The sequence below is a fragment of the Rattus rattus genome, chromosome 16 (assembly GCF_011064425.1).
Source record: "Rattus rattus isolate New Zealand chromosome 16, Rrattus_CSIRO_v1, whole genome shotgun sequence".
Taxonomy (NCBI): domain Eukaryota; kingdom Metazoa; phylum Chordata; class Mammalia; order Rodentia; family Muridae; genus Rattus; species Rattus rattus.
Genome location: NC_046169.1, coordinates 40776997 through 40798305, shown reverse-complemented (window position 1 = coordinate 40798305; position 21309 = coordinate 40776997). Strand labels below are relative to the sequence as shown.

Sequence of the window (21309 nt, the reverse complement as noted above, 5' to 3'; positions counted from 1 at the left end):
AAAGTTGTGGCAAGTTACATGGTAGGTGTGATCCCTGAGAACCCCAGGCTAAGGAAGAGGGCAGGAGCAGAGAGTCCCTCAGGACAGGAGGACGAGGATGCTTTATGAGGATTTCCTGGGGGTGACACAGGTGGTCCCCAACATGTCTGAAAGTGCTGCATCCTCACGGCAGAGAGAATGCAGATGGGGCACACCTTCCACCAAGGCCGGCCTGAGTCCCCAGGACAAGCCCACCAATGCTGGAGCATCTCCACCATAGCTCTGACATCCTCCCCGGGTCCTGCCTGTCCTATGTCTCTCCTGTCACTCAGATGGCTCCTTTCCGGTCTGTTCCCCTATTTCCTGGCACCCTCAGGCTCTGGGTGACCCCACCCACTCGCTGGCTTCAGGTTGCTTGTACCTAGGCAGCCACCACAAAGTTCTGTGGGGTCGATCCAGTCACGCAAGCTTGAGTGTGGCCGGGGCAACAGAGAAATTAGATTGAATCTAATTTAAACTAAATAACACACCACCAGCAGGTGCCATGCCACCTGCGTTCTCCTCATCCTCCTGCCTCAGCGACCACAACGCTCACCATACCTGGCTAGAACATTCTTTTTATATAACCTAATAATATTCCACTTCAGGGCTATACCATGTTTTATTTTCCCAGGGATCCTTCCTGAGACGGGGCATCACCCAGCCCAAGCTGGAACACTGGAAGATGACCTGGAAACTCCTGATCTAGGCCGGGGCCACCAGCCTGGCCAGCACATGCATCACATGTGTTCCGTGAACAGAGAGCAGGATGTGAACACAAGGCAGAAGCCCGGATCCTAAAAAGCATTGTGTGATTTAAATGTGTATTTCTTATTACTGCTTGCGTGTGTGTGTGTGTGTGTGTGTGTGTGTGTAGTGGGGAGATGTGTGCACACTTGGGGGGGTGTATGTGTATATGTATGATGTGGGGGGGGTTGCCATGGGCCATCTTACCCTCTTTTACAAGATGGCGAGACTCTAAACCTGAGTCACCAGGCTTGTGAGGAAGCAAACTTACCCACCGAGGAGGAAGAGCTTCAAGCCACAGCACACGTATCTGCTGAAGTCACTCGTGTGGGCTGAATCGGACCATAAAAATGAACGAGACTGGCCCCCACGTGAGCTCTGTGTGCTGCAGGTTAGTAACCCTAGCCCCTGGAGGGAACTAGAGGGCCCTGAGGCAGCAGCACTGAAAAACAAAACACCTGACAGCAAATGAATGAGTTCAAGACCAGTCTAAGGAACTGAATCACAGGTCCTGTGCCAAAATGATAAACTAAGGACAGGGGATACAATTTACTGGTAGAGTACTCATCCAGTACATACATGAGGTCGCCCGGGTCAATCCACAGTACCACCAGGGAGAGGGAGGGAGAGAAGGAGAGAGAGAGACAGAAGGGGAGAGAGATGGGAAGAGGAACGGGGAGAGAGGGAGAGAAGGGGAAGGGGTGGGGGGGTCAGGGAGGGATGGGGGAGGGGGAGACCCACTGTCCTAACAACTCCCTCCTAAGTAGCTAACAGTCTGCAGATGGGCTGCACAAGAAGACCCTCCCACACTGAGGGCAGATACCACACTGACTGTGGTCTGGCATCTAACAGCAGCTCAGAGTGGCCCACAGAGGGAAGCGGGCCTGGGGAGGAAGCTCAGACATGGTCATCAAAAGGAGTGACACTCTGCTCTGAGCATTCTCAAGCTCAGGCCTATAGTAAAATATCGTTCCCCCACCCCAGAACACTGTTTCAGACTAACTATAGTCCCCATGGCTCCTGGCTCCAGCACAGAGTGGCTCTGCACAGGGCTACCCTGCTCCCTGGAGGATTCTAAATGGCAGCTCTGACTTCTGCCTAATAACGGCATGGCCTCCCCAGAGTGACAGCAAAAAATGTCCCCAGAGGACTTGGGATGTAGGCTCAGTTGCCTAGCAGACTTGGCCAAAGGTGTTCTGGGCTCACAGGAAAGGCCTTGAATGCATGGCTAGAACCCATGAGCCACACCCCCATGCCTCCTTTGACCAAGGCTGGCCTTGAACTTGTGATTCTCCTGCCTCAGCCTCCTGGGTAGCTAGGGTGATGAGTCGAACCACAAGGCCTAGAAGCCAACTGCTCTGTGGGAAATTTGCACCCAACACCCCACAGTCCCTTGATGGAATTTGCCTATGCATCAAGAACAGGAATATGCCCGCCCACCCATGTGTGTGCATGCATGCACGTGTGTGCTTGTGGGTGTGTGTGTATGTGTGTGCATAATGTGTCCATGTGTATGTATCTGTGTGTGGCTTATGCATGCTTGTGCGTACACACATGCATATGTAGGTACACACGCATGTGCGTGTGTGGTGTGTTTCATATGTACATACCCAGGGACTATTCCTTGCTCCTGAGACGCACAGGAAAATCCCGAGGGCTGGAACTAAGGATGTTCCACTCCCTTCCTTCTCTCTCTGCCCTGTAAGATTTATATTTTTAACAACCAGCGTTCTGAGCACTCTGGGGCTTTTTGTCTCTCATTTGCTTGTCTTTGTTCTTTAAGATCAGGAACCAGAGCGAGGAAAGGAAGCCCAGTAATGGGATGAGGGTCAGGACTCAAGGGCAGCGGCGCTACAGGAGACCCTGACTCAACAACAAAACAAAACAAGTCTTCCAGGAGGAGAGAGGCCCGAAGCAGGAAGCAGGAAGCTGGTCTGTGGATCCCTCCACCACGAGAAAGCCGATCCCTGACAACCAGCCCTCCAGGGGCCTGAGCACTCTGGGCAGCATCCAGGCCCCTTCCACAGCCCGGATGCTCCTGTTGCCAGTGGGACCTGAGGTGCTGGCGAGCTGAGGAGTGTCACATTCCAGTAGAACACTGTCTCTTCCTCTTGGCCGCTCCCACAGCAACAGGGGCAGGGTTGGGGGTGGAGGGGCCTGAGAGCTGGGTGAGACCACCAAAGGCAAACCTGGCCTAACCTTGCAGCAGCTTTGGGTTCCCAACAGCGGGGCTTCGAGGCAGGGAGCTGCTGTCTCTCCTGCGGGGCGTGGGAAGAACCCACACTGGAGGAGGGAGGGGCTCAATGCAAGTCTAGAAGGTTCCCGCACACAGGCTGACCGAGCCTGAGCTCCCGAGGAGATACTGGTTCAAACCCTCTTCTCACAGCTCCCTCCGCGTGGAGACCCCGTCCCTGCTAGGCTAGACCCTGGCAGTTCCTCTCCCACAGGCTTGGGGATGAGAAACTTGGCTTTGCTCAACTTTGTAAACGCTTTGTCCTGAAGCCCCAGGACAGCCTAGAAGGGAGCACCAGGGGCAAACCAGTGAGAAATAAGTCTCTCTTCTTTATAAAGTGCCCAGGCCTGGGGCGTTTTGTTGCAGAAGAACGCTGCACCCTATGCTGCCGCCTCCTGCTGAACTGCTCCGAAAAGGCTGGGTGGGGCTTACTCCAACCTCCAGACCTCCCAGCATGCCCTGCTCCCCAGCTCGCCCATCCGTGCCTCCTCCAGGATGCCTCCCTAGGGCACTCCTGGCATCGTGTAATTTCCTGATCCTGGGTTCCAGGGCCCTCTCACCCAGCGGAGGCAAAATGCTCCCCAGGGGCTTCCTGTTTCCTCTCTCATTTACCACAGGCCAGACCTGGGTTCAAGCCAAGCATCTTTGTCTTTCACTGTGTGGCCCCTAACAGGTTCCCAAGTCTCTCTGAGCCCTGTTTTCATGAGCTGTCCTTCTTTGTGCAGAATGGTCAAGTCCCACATTCAAAGGCCCAGACACAGCCTTAGATGACAATGGGAAGAAACAGAAAACACACACTCCTGGTCCTCTGACCCCGAAACCAAGTAAACCCAGTTGTGCTACAAGCTTCCCAGAGGTCTCCAGGGCACTGGGTGTCCGTTGCCCACACTGGTAATTCCTTGCCACCTTCCCCAGTCCGCAGCCAGTCTTCCCTCAGGTCACTTCCTAAGAAGACCTAAGACAGGCTGCTTCTGGGGAACCCAAGCCAGAGTGAGCCGTCTTGTAAGACCCCGTGGGCTGCTTAACATTCGCTCACGTCACAGGCCATTCGGGAAGCTCGAACAGCTGGTGCTGGCTCTGGTGAAGGCAATGGGCGAGGTGGCATCGAGCAGGTGCTCCACAATGTTCACACAAAACGTCTTCCCTCATCAAGTCCCAGGCCAAGTTCTGAACCCACAACCGGTGGCCAAGCAGACAGAGCCAGGGCATTAGCACGGCCAGGACAGAATGAAGTTTTCTAGCAAGCCATCTTGTTTCAGGGCAACACCTGAAAGCGTGGATACCTCTTAATAAATGTCGCTTTCTGTCACAGGTGGTGAAATGGTCAACTGGGCTGGGCCGGGGGCTGGGACCAAGGGCTGAGCTGCAGCTAGGGCAGGATCCGGGAAGGGCTGGGGCTGGGGCTGTGCAAGGACTAGCTTCAGTTTCCCAAGCCATGCCAGGTAAAAGGGAAGGGAAGGGGGGTAGGGGCATGATAAAGGAGAAAAAGGATGGCTCAGTGGTTAAGAGCACGAACTATTCTTAACCACTGAACTCAGGTTCAATTCCCAGCAACCACAGGGTGGCTCACAACCATCTGCAATGGGATCCGATGCCCTCTTCTGGTGTGTCTGAAGACAGCTACTGTGTACTCAGGTACATTAAATAAATCTTAAAAAAAAAATAGGAGAAAAAAATCTTCAGAGTCTGGAAGCGAGCACGCCTACATGTCCTGTTAGCCTGCAGTCCACACCACTCCCTAGAGTGGCACCTCCCCTCCGTCACGCACCTACACAGCCCACGTGAAATCTGAGCTTGAGACCCCGGACATAGGTGCTTACAAACTGTATGACAAAATTCCAAGCGCCTCGGTACCCACCTTAGGGCCTTCCAGCCTCCTCGTATCCCTCTGACAGGGTCCCTCAGCGACCTTGGGAGTCTCGGCGGGGAGGTCAGGCTTCCCTCTGGACTCTTCTCTCCGCTCCCTGGCATCCTGCATGATGGACAGGCCCTCCCGGACCCTGGCCGGGGGCCCCTTCTCCGAGCAGGCCCTCTTGATGTCCATCGGTGACCAAACAGAATCACGTGGGGGGGTTCCCCACTGTATCCCATTGCCTTCCACTCCCTGAACAGTGGACCTCCTTGGAGTCCCTTTCTTCCGGTCAGAGGGGGGTGACCTGGGGGAGACAGGGTCCCCGCTGCCTAGCTCCTGGGACTTGACTGAACCTTGCCTATGCTTTGTACCCTGGTGCTCACTGGAGGAGGGCTTGCTTTCCAACTCAGCGATGCCTGGAGATTTCCTCCTGGAGCCAGCAGGAACGGAAGAAGGTGAGGGACAGTTTTCCCCAGAAGCTGACTGTGGTGGTGCCCACAGTGGCAGGCCAGACTTGGTGGCCATGGCTACCCCTAGGGGTTCCTCTGGCTGCTTGCTGGGGCCAGGAGAGTGGAGAACTTTCACAGAGGGCCCTGCTTGTTGCCCGACACCGACACCGTCTGACTGAGAAGCCTCCTTCAGGCTCCTCCTTCTCCACTCCGCCTCCTTGGGCCAACCTGACCTCTCCTGAGGAGAGCCACTGGGCTCTGTAGGGCTGTCCTGCCATTCCTGGGCCTTGCTGGGACTCCTGCTCAACTGTTCCTTGTACTCAGCCATCAGAGAATCAAGGTCAAGAACACTGGATCTGTAGCCATCCCTCATCTTCCCTGGGAACGTTTCGCTGATCACCTCTGTTCTCCTCCTCATCAGGAGACTTTTGGGCCGCCTCAGGACCAGGGGTGTCTGTGAGGCATCTTCGCCTGAGGATGCCCCGAGATTGCGATACTTCACGGCATCGTCTTCTGACTCTCGATGAAACCTCAGAGCATCCACATCAATGATTCTCTCCCTGGAAGGATCCAGAGTCCTGTCCCCTGCAGACGCCGGCTGGTCTGCGGACTTGGGGTGTTTTGAAAGGTTCCTTACTTCTTCATACTCTCTCCCCTTAGCGTAGCCCTTACTGCTGGCGGGAGACCACGGCTCCTCACGGCCAGGAGAAGGCAACGCAGACACAACAGAGCGAGGTGAAGGAGGTGGAGGCGTTTTTCTGGAAGGTTCCGACACGTTTTCAGGCCCCGGCTTAACCACACTCTTGGCCTTCTGAATGTCAGGAACCTGGTAAGTCACCGCGAAAAAAGTCGCAGCGGGCTCTGCAGATGGCCCCGGCTTCTCCACCAGGAAAGTCCTGCCTTGTGAGGCATCCGGTGTCCCCCCCTGAGTTTGTGCCTGCTGGTGGGGTCTCTTTAAGGCACAGGTTGGGAAGGTCAGACCATCTGCTGGTCGCTGCTGCCTTTCGGAAGCGCTCTCTGGCCCAAGGAGGCTGAATGGATCGAACTTCACATCATGGGGCAAAGTCCGTCGCCTCAACCTATCCACCCTCGGCTCTGAAGGGTTGGACCTCCGCATTCTGACTTCAGGCTGGGCCACCTGGGCCAGCCTTGGGTTATCCTCACTGGCGACCACGAGGGGTCCCTTCTGCGGGGACAATGAGTCGGTCCCTGCCTGTACTTGGGAGTCACGGGGCTCAATGCTGGCCCTGGATGGAAGATCTGAAAAGACACTCCAGGACTGACCCCTTTGGGCAGTACCAAGATCTTTGCTGACCACAGCGCTGCTGTGCCAGCTTGTCACCCCCACTCCTGTCCATTTGGGCGATTGGCAAGAGCCCCCAAATCCATCCCCTGGCTGCTTTGATCTGCTGCCTTCCTTGCCCCTAGCTTCCCATAACTGACTTGCCCTTTGAACGGCACCCCCACTACCCTGCAGAGAAGAGTCCAGGTAAGAAGGGTTGACCTCCTGGGACAGCTGCCGAGCCGGCAGCGAGAGCCGAGATCTGCCGCTGTGCAGGGTCACCGCCTTCTCCTCAGGCACCCTGGACACTGCTTCGCTATGTGCCCGCTCTCCTGAGGCATGCATGACGTCATACTTAGGCTGAACCCTCTGGGACACAGGGGGACTTTCTAAATGCCTCGGGACAGAGCGGCTGTGCCTCTCTTCCACGGGGTGTCTCCCGGGGACAGGTGTGGGATACGGTCTCAGTGCAACATCGACAAGGGCAGCCCGTCCCAGCATCCCCAGGTCAGCACGGTCCGACCACCTGGAGCGGTCTCTCTCGTCTGTGACTCCTGGTGGCTCCTTCCCTGGCCAATTCTCAGGCTTCGGTCTGGGATCCGGCGTGTGGGCCACATCGCAAGGGGGTGTGGCGGAGAGACAACAGCCTGCCTGGTCGGCCACTGTGTGTCTCTCCACGTGATGCTCAAACACTGTGGCCCACACCTTCTGGAAGCTTCCGTCATCCTCCGGACTGACTTCAGAAGGGCTCGCGCCTCCCACCGAGCGAGCACTCCAACACCTATCAGGGTCCTGGTCGGAGGCATCTTTGAGCTCTGTCTGCCTAGACTTCTGGGAAACCTCAGACTTCCAAGGACTTTTTGTGGCAGAGGGTCTATCCAAACCAAGCTTTTCCTTAAGCTGAAAGGTAACAGAAGACAATGTTAAGGATTTGAAGTGCTCAGGAACCGGAGCAGCAAAATAAAGCGGACTGCCCTGTTACAGCAGCACAGTGACCTCCAGACGGCTCAGCTCAGCCTAGTGACCTGGGTTCCATCCCTAGAACCACGGCTGGGAGGGCGGACTCTACAGAGTGGCCATCTGACCACACGCTGTGGCTGGAGTATCCCCCCTGTGATTAAACTGTGACTTAAAAAACAAAACCAGCAGGGGCTGGAGAGATGGCTCCGTGGTTAAGAGCACTGACTGCTCTTCCAGAGGTCCTGAGTTCAAATCCCAGCAACCACGTGGTGGCTCGCAACCATCTGTAATGGAATTTGGCGCCCTCTTCTGGTGTTCTGAGGACAGCTTCGGTGTACTTATATATAATAGATAAATCTTAATAAAACAAACCAAAAAAAAAAAAAAAACACGCAAGACACTAAAATGTTCTGTATGGTGAAGTAAAAAAAAAATATATATTAAAAATCCCTGCCTGGGGTTTCTTCCCCGCCTTAGACCATTTGTGTTCCTGGATGAAAGACACATGCAGCCTTTATATTTTAAATAACCTTAGGCAGCACAAAGGCTGGGCAGCTGCCTCCCTGCCATGCTGTTAGAGTCTACCTTCCTATTGATAAGCCCAAGTTCTCACTTTACTATTTATTGCTACATCTAGGCCGCTCTTAACTCCAACTGGACACCACTCCAGGCCCCATTCTCCTGGTCCCTCGCCCATAGTGGCTCTCCTACTCCCTTCCCACACGTTCTTCTTCATCCACAGTGGCTTCTTCCTCCCTCTTTCCTCCTCATGGTCCTCTCTCTCCCCAAGCCTGCGAAACCTCAGCCCCATCTACGTCTCTTCTGCCCAGCTATTGGCTGTCAGCATCTTTATTCACCAATCAGAGTTAACTCTGGGCAATGTCTCTTCTGCCCAGCTATTGGCTGTCGGCATCTTTATTCACCAATCAGAGTTAACTCAGGGGGCAGGGTCCCAGGGGCTGCATGCAGACTCCAGGTCTGGGGACCACACTTAACATTACAATAGACCGTAAAAGACAAAAGCTAGACAGTGTGGACACACCAACCTGTGCGCACATGTGCACGCCTGGTGACCAAAGGTCAGTGCTGGTTTTCTTCAACTGTTCTCCATCCTTTTTAACAAGGTCTCTCACTGAACCTAGAGCTTGCCGATCCAGCTAGACAGGATGGGGGCCAACAAACCCCAGGGGTGCCACTGCGCTCTACCTTCTCATAGGCATGGGTTTTGAACCCAAGTCCCTAGGCTTGCACAGCAAACGCCACGCCCACTGAGCCTTCTCCCAGCTCTCACCTTAAAATATCAAAGGTGAAAGAGTACAGGCAAAGCAGATACCACTGGGTACAAGGAAGGGGCGACTCGGATAATACTGTGGGCTTGTGAGTGATTTTGCCGACAAGATTTCGCCCAGGCTAGACCATCATGCTTTATTGTATGACAACCTTTAAAAGTCACCCGACAATCTCTCTTATAGAGAGGGCCCCTGGTTATATGTAAAGGGCTTATTGGCATCTTTCTTGAGTTTTCAATAGTCAAAGTTTACAGGATTGCCCCTCAGGCTCTGAGATTTTGGACACTCCATCCCACACTGCCGCCTCCCAAGACCCTCGCTGCCTTGCCTCAGTCTCTGTGAGACAATCAGGGTGGCCATCGCTGCCCTCCCAGTTCAGCTCCTTTCCTCGGACACTCACTGAGAGGGACACAGAGAGCCTTGGAAGAAGTTCTCGGATTATTATTCAAAGATGGAGGAAGTCCCTTCAAACACCTAGCCTGCACAGAAGCTACACGGCCCAGCCAGGCCGCTCCGAGGCATTTATGCAGAGGAAAGAAGCAAAGTGAGCTATTAGGGATGCAGAACAGTTAGTGGATATTGCCAAGATCCACAACACTCCACGTCCAGCACTGCACAAAACCAGTATGGCGGTGCACGCCTGTAATCCTAGCCCTTGAGAGCCAGGGCAAAAAAGTGGAAGGTCAAAGTCTGGGCTATGTGGTCAGCGTGAGGCTAGCCTGAGGTACATGAGAACATATCTTAGAGGGTTTGGGGGAAAAGGAGAGGTAAAAGTTGAGACATACAGACTTATGCATAAATGTTCACAGTTTGTTCTGGGGGGCACACATGCATTTGCACATGTGTGTGTGATGTGTGTATGTGTGCACCATGTGCATATGTGCATGTGTGCATGTGCATGTATATGTGTGCATGTACATGTGAACATGTGTGTGCACATGTATGTGTATGTGTATGCGTGTGTATGTATATGTGTCTGTCTATATGTGTGTACACACATGTGCTAGCATGTGTACTAGTGTGTGTGCTTGCGCATGTGTGTGCATGTATGTATACATGTATGTATGTACACATGCATACGTTTTCAAGCTGCCCTAGAATTCACAACCCTCCTGGCCCAGCAACCTGAGCTCTGAGGTGACAGCCTGGCACCACCATCTGCAGGTGCAGCTTCATCTCTAACAGCTCAAACTGAGAACCACCCCAGCGCCAGCTGAAGTCCGCCTCAAGGATGGAATACGATACAGCAATGAAAGACATGACCAATCTCAGAAGAAAGGTTCTGACAAGCAGAGCCCACACGCACACAAACGTAATGAATTAAATTGTCTGAAAGGGAAAATTAAATTGTAGGAAAGGGAAACCAGTCTATGGACAGAAATGGGTCAGGGCAGCCTGGGGAAGGGCAGGCCAGAGGCATCAGAGGCAGGGGTGGTTCTGGGTGTGGTGCAGATTCCTGCCACCCTTGTGTGGCAACAGGGGGCCTGGGAAGACACAGTTGGAAGCCCATTCATCCAGGAGCTTTAAATCCACCTTATATCCTTCGACTGCACCTCGATAAAGAGGTCTTTTAAAAAGCAACACCTCAGAGATCGTCAGCCACAAACCAGTTACCTGAGCACGTGATTGTGAGCTCTTTCTGAGGAGACAGGTCAAAGAGAAATGGTTTTGGGCACCTGAGCTGCTTCTGTTACTGGATGCAGACCCAGTAGGGAAAAGAATCTCAGAGGAGCTAGGTGGAATTTCTCCTAACTTTTTTGTTTTTTGGTTTTTTTTTTTGAGACAAGATCTCACCATGTAAACCAGGATAGCCTCAGACTTGGAAATCTGCTGGCCTCTGCCCACCAGGGGCTTCAATAAAGCCGCTTAAGAAGATGGTGTTCCCTCAAGCTTATGGCACAGAAAAATAATATAACTACCACCAAGAAAAATAATAACGCTACCACCAAGCACTTCTGCTCACAGCCTCAACCCACAGGAAGTAGGGACGCTAACACGCCAGTGGCAGCAGTGACGAGATTCTGATGTTCTTTGCCCACACCTGACAGGTCACAAACTTCTAGGGGAGCTGGCGAATGACACGCTTACCTTTTCTCTCCTCTCCCCGGGGAGCTCGCCGCCCAGCGTGGCACACTTCTCGTACCCAATCTCATTGCTCGAAGCCGACCTCGAGAACCTGGGAGAAAGACAGGAGTTACTCACACAGAGCAGAGCGGCCAGGTCTACACTCCCCGAAGTCCACACTGTCCTGGACGCAGGGACCCAGAGAGGCATCAGCCTGGCCGCCTCCCCAGCTTCCTTTGAGAAAAAAAAAATGTGTCATTTATAGTCACAGAAGGGGCCTGGCGGATAGGGCGTACCTCAGGCAGAGCATGTCTGTAGAAAGCCTGCTGCCTGGGAGAAGCCGGTGTCTGGGTGCTGCTCCAAACTCCACTCCCTGCTCATGGGAGCCTGTGTGGCTTCTGGCCTCATCTGAGCCTCTACTTCCTTATCCATAAAGCTGGGATAATTAACACCTCCCTCCCTCTTTTATAGGGCAGACCTAGGAGGCAAGCCATGACCCTAATAACTCTGTGAAGGCGTTTGGGGAAGACCGAAGAAGCCCCAGGCAGGATAATTAATGGTTCTCCTCAACAACCGTGGGCACAACACTCACCCACGGCCAAGGAGCAGCCACGAGACCTGGGGGCGGTGGGTCGTCACGTAAAGTGGGGACACAGGCTTGCTTCTGTGGGTATGCCAAGCTGGTCTCCCTCTCTGGGCCTAATTATCAAGGGGGAGGGGGAGGAGATTCCTATCTTTCCATCCCTATCATATACTCTTTGTATCACGGAGGCACAGTGTGTCTATACAGCGTTCAGGGCTCAGGAATAGAGAGAAAGGAAAGAAGTGGGGTAGGGGGCGGAACATTTAAACTCAACCCCACCAGGCAATCCATACTGCTGGGAGGCCATGAGATTCCTAATCTCAGAGACTCAGTTTCCCCCATCACCTGGATGGTACAGCAAGGCCCTGGGCATCTGTTGTCTTAGCTTGGGGAGGGCCAGCATTTAAACCTTCTCGGTGGACGAGCAGCCCTGGGACATGGGCCCATGAGATGGCACAACAGATAATGGGGCTTGCTGCCAAGTGTGGCGACCCAAGTTTGATTCCCCAGACCCTGAAAGTCCACCCTAGTGGAAGCACACAGGCACAGAGGAGAGGGTGGATCAGGCCTGGTGACATTTCCCTGCTGTGACCACAGTGGAAAACAACAAGACGGGAGGTGTGGGAGGCGTGGCACGTTAAGTGTTGCGTTAACCTCAGTCGCTGACTCTGCCGAGGGCTCCCTGTGGAGGATGCTATCTACATTCTTTCTAGAGTTTTTCTCAGTCTTTGCTGGTCCTGGTTGGGTTTCAGCTCTGACTCCAGCTCTAGGGAGGTAGAATCAGGAGGACATGGAATTCAAGGTCATCCTTGGCTGCCTAGAGAATTTGAGATAGCCTGGGCATGTAAGTGCTCCTGTGCAGAGTGCCAACTGAGCCCTGTGCCTGCGATGTCCTGACCCTCTCACCTCAGCTGCTTATCTGAGAGGCCTGCTCCCTCCCCTGGGGCAATGGCTGGGATTTGTGTCTAAGTGTTCTCCTAGCCTTGGACTCCACAGTGGGTGTTGAGGCAGCCCGAGGCTGAGCGAGGTTCTAGGGTGTGTGTCCACTTACGGTTTGGTCAAATCCGCAGGCAATGGCCGAGCCTGGGAGGCCCTTCTCCAGACCTCTGGCTTCTCCTCCCCTGCTCTCTCCACAGACCAGCCTTTGATTCGCGCCTGAACGTTCACACCAGCTCTTGAAAGCCCTGGCACTGTGGACGCTGTCGACACTATGGACGCTGTGGACACTGTGGACGCTGTGGACGCTGAGGACGGGGACTCCGGGGTCACAGAGCTGGGCTCAGGTACCACTGCCAAGGCCACTGCGCTGTCTTCCCCAAACAGACTGAGGCGCTTCCTGACACTTCCTGCAGGCTTCCTCTCCGTCCGGGCAGAAGCCTCCTGGTCGAGCCTTTCACCCTTGACCTCTGTCAGCCCCAGCCCTCTTTCAGGTCTGGGTGAAGGGGACTCCTGCACCTTCTCCCATTGCTGGTCTGGCATGGCTTCCTCTTGCTGGGGACTCTGATCATCTCCAGGGGTGGCCCTGGCCCTTGGAGCCCTGGGACTGTCTGTGTCTGTTTGCTTAAGGACCATCTTCTCCTTCCGTGCATGGAGCCTCTTTGACAGCTCCTGGAATTCCGCATCAGGGTCCTGAGGGGTGCCATCCACGCGGGTAGGGCTCTCCACATTGCCCCTGGGCTCCACGCCTGGCCTCTCTGGGCCCTGGCGGTCTGCAGTGCTCTGCTCCCTAGTCACCTTCCTCAGCAACATGTCTCCACTCTCAAAGATGGAAGTTAGGTCCACAGACAAAGGCCGGGGCTTCCTCACCCACGTCTTCTCGGGAGGTGTAGGGGGGACTTTGCCCATGACTGCCACTCCCCCCGAGCCTGGCTTTAGGGGCTGCAGGTACTCGGTGAACACCGCTGACATAGGCCGTCTCCTCACAGGCTTGGCCTCTGGAGCCTGGTCAGCGGGATCCTCCACGCTGTGGGCCTTTGGCAATGGTTGGGCTCGGCCTGCCTCCCCCTGAGAAATAGCAGACCCAGTGTCCTGCGACAGGGAGGTTGGTCGGGGCAGAGTCACTGGGGGCTTCCGAGAGGGTAGGACTGGCTTGGTGGCCACCTCAGGCCTGGCACTTAAGGGAGACGTCTGGGTTGCCCGAGGGCTGGCCTCCCGGCTCCCCTCACCAGTCCCTTTGCCCGGGCCGGGTCCAGCTTTGGTTGTTTCAAAGAGGCCCATGGTGCTAGGGCCAGACCTCAGGAACGTGGCTTTGTTAGGTACAGACGGGCCATTCTGCAGGGCCTCCCCTCGGTCTGCCCCCTCACCAGCTAAGCTTGGCATTGTTTTAGCCAAGTCCTCTTTCGCTTCCTCCTTGGCGGCCTGGGCTGAAGGACGGGGCTGGGTGGCACCACGGGACCACGAGGATTTGACAGAAGCCTTCCTCTCGGGCACCTGGTCCTTAAGGAAAGGCTTGGGCGCAATGGGTAGTGGGAACAGGTGGGCCTCGAGGGGGTTCTTTGCACTTCGGATCCTGGTGGAGGACGCCCCAGGGAGGTCCCCAGCCTGGCAAAAGTAGGTCCTCTTCAGGGTTTCCTCCCTACCGATGTCACCAAGGCCGGCGGGCCCCGCCCTCAGGGATGCGATAGAGCCAACTTCGACCCGAGTTGCCATGGTTACGAATGCAGCTCCATGAGGATTAAGCACATCAGAAACGGAGAAGCAACTGCTTTAAAAAAAAAATTAAAACAGTGGATTTAGCACAGAGCGATTTCAGGAACTCGGAAGGAGGGTCTAGGGGAACAGGACCGAGAATCTGATCTCACCGGGCAAGCTCCAGACACACTGCTGGACCCTGGAGAGGCATGGTTACCCTGGTTTGCTCCTGGTTCGGGGGGTCAGGCAAAGCCCTGCGTTCTGAGGACTTGCGTGGCTCAGCTCCAGTGGAGCCAGCACAATCCTGGGCTGAGCATCTGACAGAGAGGGTAAGTAGCCAGCCTGGGGTCACACAGCCACCTGAGCAGGAACCCTGGAAGTGTGGAACCTTGTCAGCTGCCCTTCCCCCCTCCTTCCCTGGTGCCTTTAAAAGCCAAAAGTTCTCAGTTTTGGTGTTTGTTTTCTGTTTTCAAAATCAACCCCCTGTTGTCTGTTCACAGCCAGCTTTACTGTTGAACAACAGTTAACACCTTTTTTGTTTTGTTTTTGTGTTTTCAGGGGTGAGGGTGAAACCCAGGGTTTCGTGTGTGCTACATACACATGCTCTCTGCTGAGCAGGCCCAGCCCCTAATACTTTTAATGAGAAAGATGTGGTGATGTTACAGATGAGGGTTTACAGTGAGAGGCCTGGCTCTGCTACTCTACCTATGTGCCTGTCCACCTTCCGGGCCGGTCTAGCAGTTGGGTCTCACTTCCCAGTGGCCTGGACGCCGCTAATCTTTCCAGCTCAGCTTTGGGGTCTGCTCTCAGAGAGGAGCCCAGAACCCTCCCACAGCTCAGAGAGGAATGGAAGAAAATGTGACCCAGAGAAGTTCCCAAATGGTTCCACTCTGCTAGAACCAGACCTCCAGTCCCTGCCCGTAACGTCTAGACGTCTAGCCTCTTTCGTCCTTTTGATTTTTGAGACCAGGTCTCATGTAGCCAAGGCTGACCTCACGTTCCCTAGCTATCCAAGAATGACCTTGAGGCCCCCCCACCCCCGCCGACTCCTGCTTCCCCCGCTTACCTGGTGCTATGATGACAGGTGTGTACCACTCCAAGGAGCTTCAGCCCTGCCTCCTTAAAATGTCACCTTTTACTCTTTTCTAATCCTAAAAGGCACTGTATGGGTCTCCCTGCCCTTGACCTACCCTGCTTCAGTAATGACAGCCATCCCCTTCCTAACTACCACAGAGATGGCCCGGGCCTCCAAGAACTCAGAAGGGAGACATGGCTAAGCTAGGACCTCCCAGGCCTGTGTAGCTCGTTCACTGTAGGGAATGAAGGCAGACAGATTTTGGCATTTTTCTCTTCCGTACACACTCCTAACTGCTAACAGATCCAGCATCCCACGCCGGGAACACTGTCTCGACTCAGCCTGGGACGGAATGGATATTTGGGGCACCCAAGAGCCTCAGGTCTTTTGTCTGTACGGCTCCCTGGTGGAGCACTAAAGCCCCCATTCCCACCTCAAACCAGGCTGCTCACCTCAGAGTCCCGGTGATCCCTCAAAGCCCCCAATTCTGCAACTCACACCCAGCTGGGACGTGGACAGGAAGCAAAGGAAAATTCCCCAGCAACCCTGCCTTCCAAACACCCAGCCCCCAGCTCAGCACCCACTCACCTAAGCTGACAGGTCCTGGACGAGGGCCACGGGGCCACATGGGAACACCAGTGGGGTCACGGCTCATGGCGAATGGGCTATCCACTCAAGCTCATAGCAGAAGCATGGGGAAGAAGGCGGCTGTGCCCACAGGCTGTCTCTGCAGGGCTGGGGAGACACAGAAGGACAGCTTGGTTCCGAGTTCCTTCCGCACAGACGGTGCAAAAGCTTTTGGGTTCCAACTGCATCGGCTGGCGTCTCCCCCAGCTCTGAGGCTCACATGCCTGTCAGCTTTACATATTCACGTAGAGTTCACACAGAGCGCTGGGTCCACATAGATAAGCACCTCCCCTGCTCCCAGACAAATATGTACTGAGCACCTACTGTGTGCACCAATATGAACTAGAGACTCCTGCAACCATGGGACTCAGTTTTGTGTGTGACACGCCCAGTCAGTCATGTGAACACGCCCAGTCATGAACATGCTCAGTCATGAACATGCCCAGTCAGTCATGTGAACCTGTCCAGTCATGTGAACATGCCCAGTCAGCCATGTAAACATGCCCAGTCATGTGAACATGCCCAGTCATGTAAACACTGCTGGGTCCACGTAGACCCAAGTACCTCCCCTGCTCCCCAGACAAATATGTACTGAGCACCTACTGTGTGTACTAATATGAACTAGAGACCTCTGCAATCATGGTACTCTGCTTTGTGTGTAACACGCCCAGTCAGTCATGTGACCATGCCCAGTCAGCCATGTGAACACGCCCAGTCATATGAACACGCCCAGTCATGTAAACACTGCTGGGTCCACGTAGATAAACACCTCCCCTGCTCCCCAGACAAATGTGTACTCAGCACCTACTGTGTGTACCAATATGAACTAGAGACCTCTGCAATCATGGTACTCTGCTTTGTGTGTAACACGCCCAGTCAGCCATGTGACCATGCCCAGTCAGCCATGTGAACACGCCCAGTCATGGACACACCCAGTCATGGACACACCCAGTCATGGACACACCCAGCCATGAACACACCCAGCCATGAACACACCCAGCCATGAACACACTCATGCACATACATACTGACATACTCCTGTGCGTGCTCATTAAAGAACACAAACGCTCAGGCACATCCTCATACACCCATGCACACACAAGCAGTTGTAACACTGCATAGGAAGAGCAGTGGTCTGTAATGGGATGGGGGAGCCTAGGAACAGGGGTACGGGTGGAGCTCTGCTGCCTGAAGAACACTGGTGGCTTTCGGCCAATGCTCTCAACCTATGGAAGGTAGCCACTGAGTACTCAAGGTGTCTACGGTCATGTGTGCTGGTAAACAATGGCCATCCCAGTATGTGGGAGTAAAAAAAAAAAAAAAAAAAAATCAGGCATGTGAGGCCAGCTTGGCTACGTGAGACCCTTTGACCCTTTCTCAAAACAAAACCAAAAGGTTTCATCAGACTCAGTCACTTTCCCTCCTCTCCATCAGCATCTGGGAGCCTCCGCAGGGCCTTTGCACATGCGGGCTGTATCTGGACATGTGCCTCTTGCTCACACACAGATGCAAACCCTGGGCCCACCCCTTGGGCCACAGTTCAGACATGCCTGGCCCCTCACACATGTGTTCACAGAGTAGCACCGACACCACGAAATCCACAGGACTTGCTGCTGGACAGCCACATTGCCAAGGATACGATCCTCACTGTACCTTCGATGGCAAGCTCACAGGACACTGCATCCCCAACGGAACAGAGTGGGCAGCCCAGTGGCTGATGGGTAAATACTTGATGAGGGAATACATGAAAGCAGCACGTGTCCCTGGTCTCCAACTAAGAGGCTGCCTAAATACAGGTGCCCAGAGTCTCACAACAATGGCACTGAGTGATCTGGGTCCTCGTAGCAGTCAGGAATCAGAGCTGCAATAGCCATCTAAACAGAAGCCGATGGGGAACACACCCCACTGTCAGACTGGATGACCCATGGGCAACCTCCTAGAGTGGACACGGCACTCATCTACGGTGGCCACAGTCTTTTCGTAGCTATGCCAGCGTGACAGTGAGCATGTAGACAGAATTAGCTTCTTCGTGGTTTGAACAGAGTACCACCAGGGCACTGCTGAGCTGGGATCAATGGTGTACAAGTGTTAGCCACTGGAGGATCCCCTAAGCCCATCCCAGAGGCCACGATGCAGATGCAAGGAAGGGTGGGTGAATGTCAAAGGCAAGTGGGTTGGTTCATAGTCAATAGTTCTCACAAACACATGTACACTCATGCACATAGACACGCATGCATGCAGACATACAGACAGGCACTCACACACACACACAGGCACACACAAACACACACACAGAGACACACATGCACATAGACCCATAGACACCACACACACACACACACACACACACACACACACAGACCCACAGACACACACACAGAGACACACATGCACACAGACCCATAGACACCACACACACACACACACACACACACACACACACACACACACACCAGGGAATCAAAGACTCAGAGAACAGATTCATGAGCCAAAGCCCAAAACCACAGAGGGGGTGGGGTGCGCCTAAATCATCACGCCCAACGTTAGAAGCCCAGGATTCTCCGCTTTCCACTGAGCCTGCTGTGAATGGCAAGGAGCCCATTTAGATGCTTTTAAACCCCACTCTGAACACATCACATATGCTACGCCCAATTTGAGATGGCAGTCTCTTCCAGAACACAGCAGAAGCCTACTGCACTGAACTGCCTGCTATCTATTCCTGGGTGGCCTCACTTACTGTGTCTAAGTGCAGAGTTGGTACGCCGTGTGTGTGTGTGTGTGTGTGTGTGTGTGTGTGTGTGTGTGTGTGTGTGTGTATGTGTGGTGTGTGGTGTGTGTGGCGTGTGTGTGTGTATGCATGTGTGTGAGTGTGTCTGTGTGCGTGGGTCTGTGTCTGTGTCTCTGTCTGTGTCTCTGTGTCTCTGTCTGTGTCTCTGTCTCTGTGTGTGTCTGTGTCTCTGCACACCTGTGTCTGTGTGTATGTCTCTGTGTGTGTGTCTCTGTGTGTCTGTGCATGTCTGTCTCTGTGTGTGTGTGTGTGTGTGTTACTTGCTTTGTAGATTTCATAGGACTAAGAGTTGAACTCAGGTCTCACCCATCCTAGATAAGGGTTCTTCCAGTCCTCAGTTCATACATGCACGGAAATACGATCCCCAATTCATACGTGATCATGGAAATAGTGGGAAACAGGCAGAGGACAGGGATCCTCTCTGGGAGCCAGGAGGCTATAGCTATAAGAGGAGAGACAGCAGGGATCAGGCCAGCCCCTAGTCTAGCTGTAGCTCGGCTCCCAGACTTGATTCAGCACAGCAGCTGTGTCACGCCTGCCTTCAAATGGATCTGAATGCTCACCAGCCATTTGCTGTGCTGCACCAGAGTCCTGGGAATGCCACCTTCCGGGGAGGGCCGTGAGTTAGGGCTAACACCTTTCAGCCTCTTCCGAGACATAACCTCAGCCCCTGAATCCTCAAAGCCACCTGAGCAAACTTATCACTGTGGGAACAGCCAAGAAGCTAATGTCCTACCACAGACCCCAGGTGACCAGGGCATAGTCACTGGTCAGATGCCATCAGAATATGTGCGCTGTCCTTGGTCCCCACAATGGCACCCACTCTGGGGCAGGGGCAGACATTCAGGAGGACAGGCAGGGCTGGGGATACAGTGACAGAGTGCCTGCCTAGCACATGAGAGGCCCCGTGTTTGAGACTCAGATTCGGCACTGAACTACACACAGGTGTGCACACATAGGCACTCTCCGTGTGATGGCACACACGTCATGTTGTGAGCACAGTGCTTGGCCCTTCTCTTGACTCCAAGCTGACTGCATCCTGAGGTCTGACCAAAGCTGCTGAGAGAAAAGTAATGGTCCATACACCACCAGCTCAGGCAAAGAGCGGATCAAGATGTAAAGTGTGGCTTCTGAAAGCACGCATCCCCTGCTCAGTGGGGACAGCTGAGGAACCGAGAGCTATCCTGAGTGAGGAGTGTCTGTTCGAGCCTGGCTTCCCAAAGAACACATTCCTGAAAGCAATGATGACTCCTCAGCCCCTGCCCTGGCCTCTAGCAACACCTGACCTTCTTCCCCTTGTGTGTTGGCCCTAGCTGGACATTTGATAACCGTAGGGTCTGTATCCTGTCTGTCTGCCTGTCCCTGTCCCTGTCTTGTCTTCTCTCCAGACAGGACCTGCCTCCTGGGCTCTTTGTGGCCCAGGCCAGCCCTTCCCTGCCTCTGGCCTCTGACCTGAGAGGTAGGACCCTGGATGAGTTGTGCCTTCCAGACTCAGCTGGAGACTCAAGGATTCCACATCAACTGACTGGGCAGGCACTTCTCCAGCACAGACCAGTTTCCTGGACCCCTGGTAAAGTTCTGAATCTCCCGGACAGAGCAGGTACTCCATCCTTGACCCACCCTCTGGGCTGCAGCTCCAGGCACTTTTTCTCCAGCCTTCAGCACACAGTCCCACCCACAAGAGTTATAGGGGCAACTACCTAGGGTTCAAGGAAGTTCACAAGGGTCCCCCAGTGACGTGCAGAGCAGGACTATTTGCCACAGCCCCTGAGAGGCTGATGCAAACCGTCAGACACCCCCCACCCCAGGCCAGCTGCGTATCTAAAGAGTGTTACATTACAGTTCATCCCTCTCGAGTAAACATCCGCCTTTTCAATCCCACGGCCAGTTCCTTCCTACAATTTGTGCTATTCTGGGACAATTGCAGCCGCTGGAGAACCCAGTCATCAAGCAGCCTTCGTCCTCTCTTGTTTTCTCCAGGTTGGGGGAACTGGCAAACTACAGCTCGGAGGCTACGCTCGCCCTCTGCCTGGCTGTGTAAATAAAGTTTTATTGAGCCCAGACACTGAGACGGCTCTCAGGAGCCACGTCTGTGGCTCTGGCTGGTAGCTCATCATGTGACCCAGAGGGAAAAAAAAAAGACATCTACTGCTGTCCTTTATACAACAAATTACTCTAATGTGCATACCGGGGTCCCCTCAAACACTGGGTCTCCAAGGCCAGGATTGCTCCCGTGGCTGTGGTAATATTTCAGGCTGCAGCCGGCTTCTTTTCTTCCCGAGGTCTCTTCCAGTTCCACCACAGAACTGTGAAACTGCTAATCGGACAGACGGAAGGTTTGAACTTTTCGCCTTTTCAGGCAGAGTCTCACATAGCCTCTGATTCGCTATGTAATCAAGGACGGTCTCAGCCTCCTGCTCTCCCTGCCTGACATTATACCCAATTTACTCCATCCTGCAGATCAAACCTGGGGCCTTCCCCATGTCGGGCCACTCTACTGGCCCGGCTGTATCCTCAAGCCCAGCATGTCTGGTTTGTTTTTTTAAGTTATTCACGTATGAAAGTGTGAACATGTGTGTACCTTAGCACTCACATAGAGATCCCAGGACGACTCTCGGGACTCCATTCTCTCCCACCACAGGATCTGGGGCTGGGACTCAGGTTGTCAGGATCGTGCGGCAAGAGCTTTGACCCTGCTGACCCACCTCACA

At 54.1% G+C, this 21309-nt stretch overlaps 1 protein-coding gene across 1 annotated transcript in view; it reads right to left on the bottom strand.

Moving 5' to 3' along the window:
- Kiaa1671 (KIAA1671 ortholog) overlaps positions 1–21309 on the bottom strand; it is a 148650-nt gene that overhangs the window by 103323 nt on the left and 24018 nt on the right. The window contains exons 2-5 of the mRNA XM_032887158.1: positions 15772–15918; positions 12529–14178; positions 10919–11006; positions 4857–7481 (exon numbers count right to left, since the gene is read on the bottom strand). Of these exons, the coding sequence (XP_032743049.1) occupies positions 4857–7481; positions 10919–11006; positions 12529–14126 (4311 nt within the window). The 5' untranslated portion in view covers positions 14127–14178; positions 15772–15918. The remainder of the gene's footprint in view (positions 1–4856; positions 7482–10918; positions 11007–12528; positions 14179–15771; positions 15919–21309) is intronic.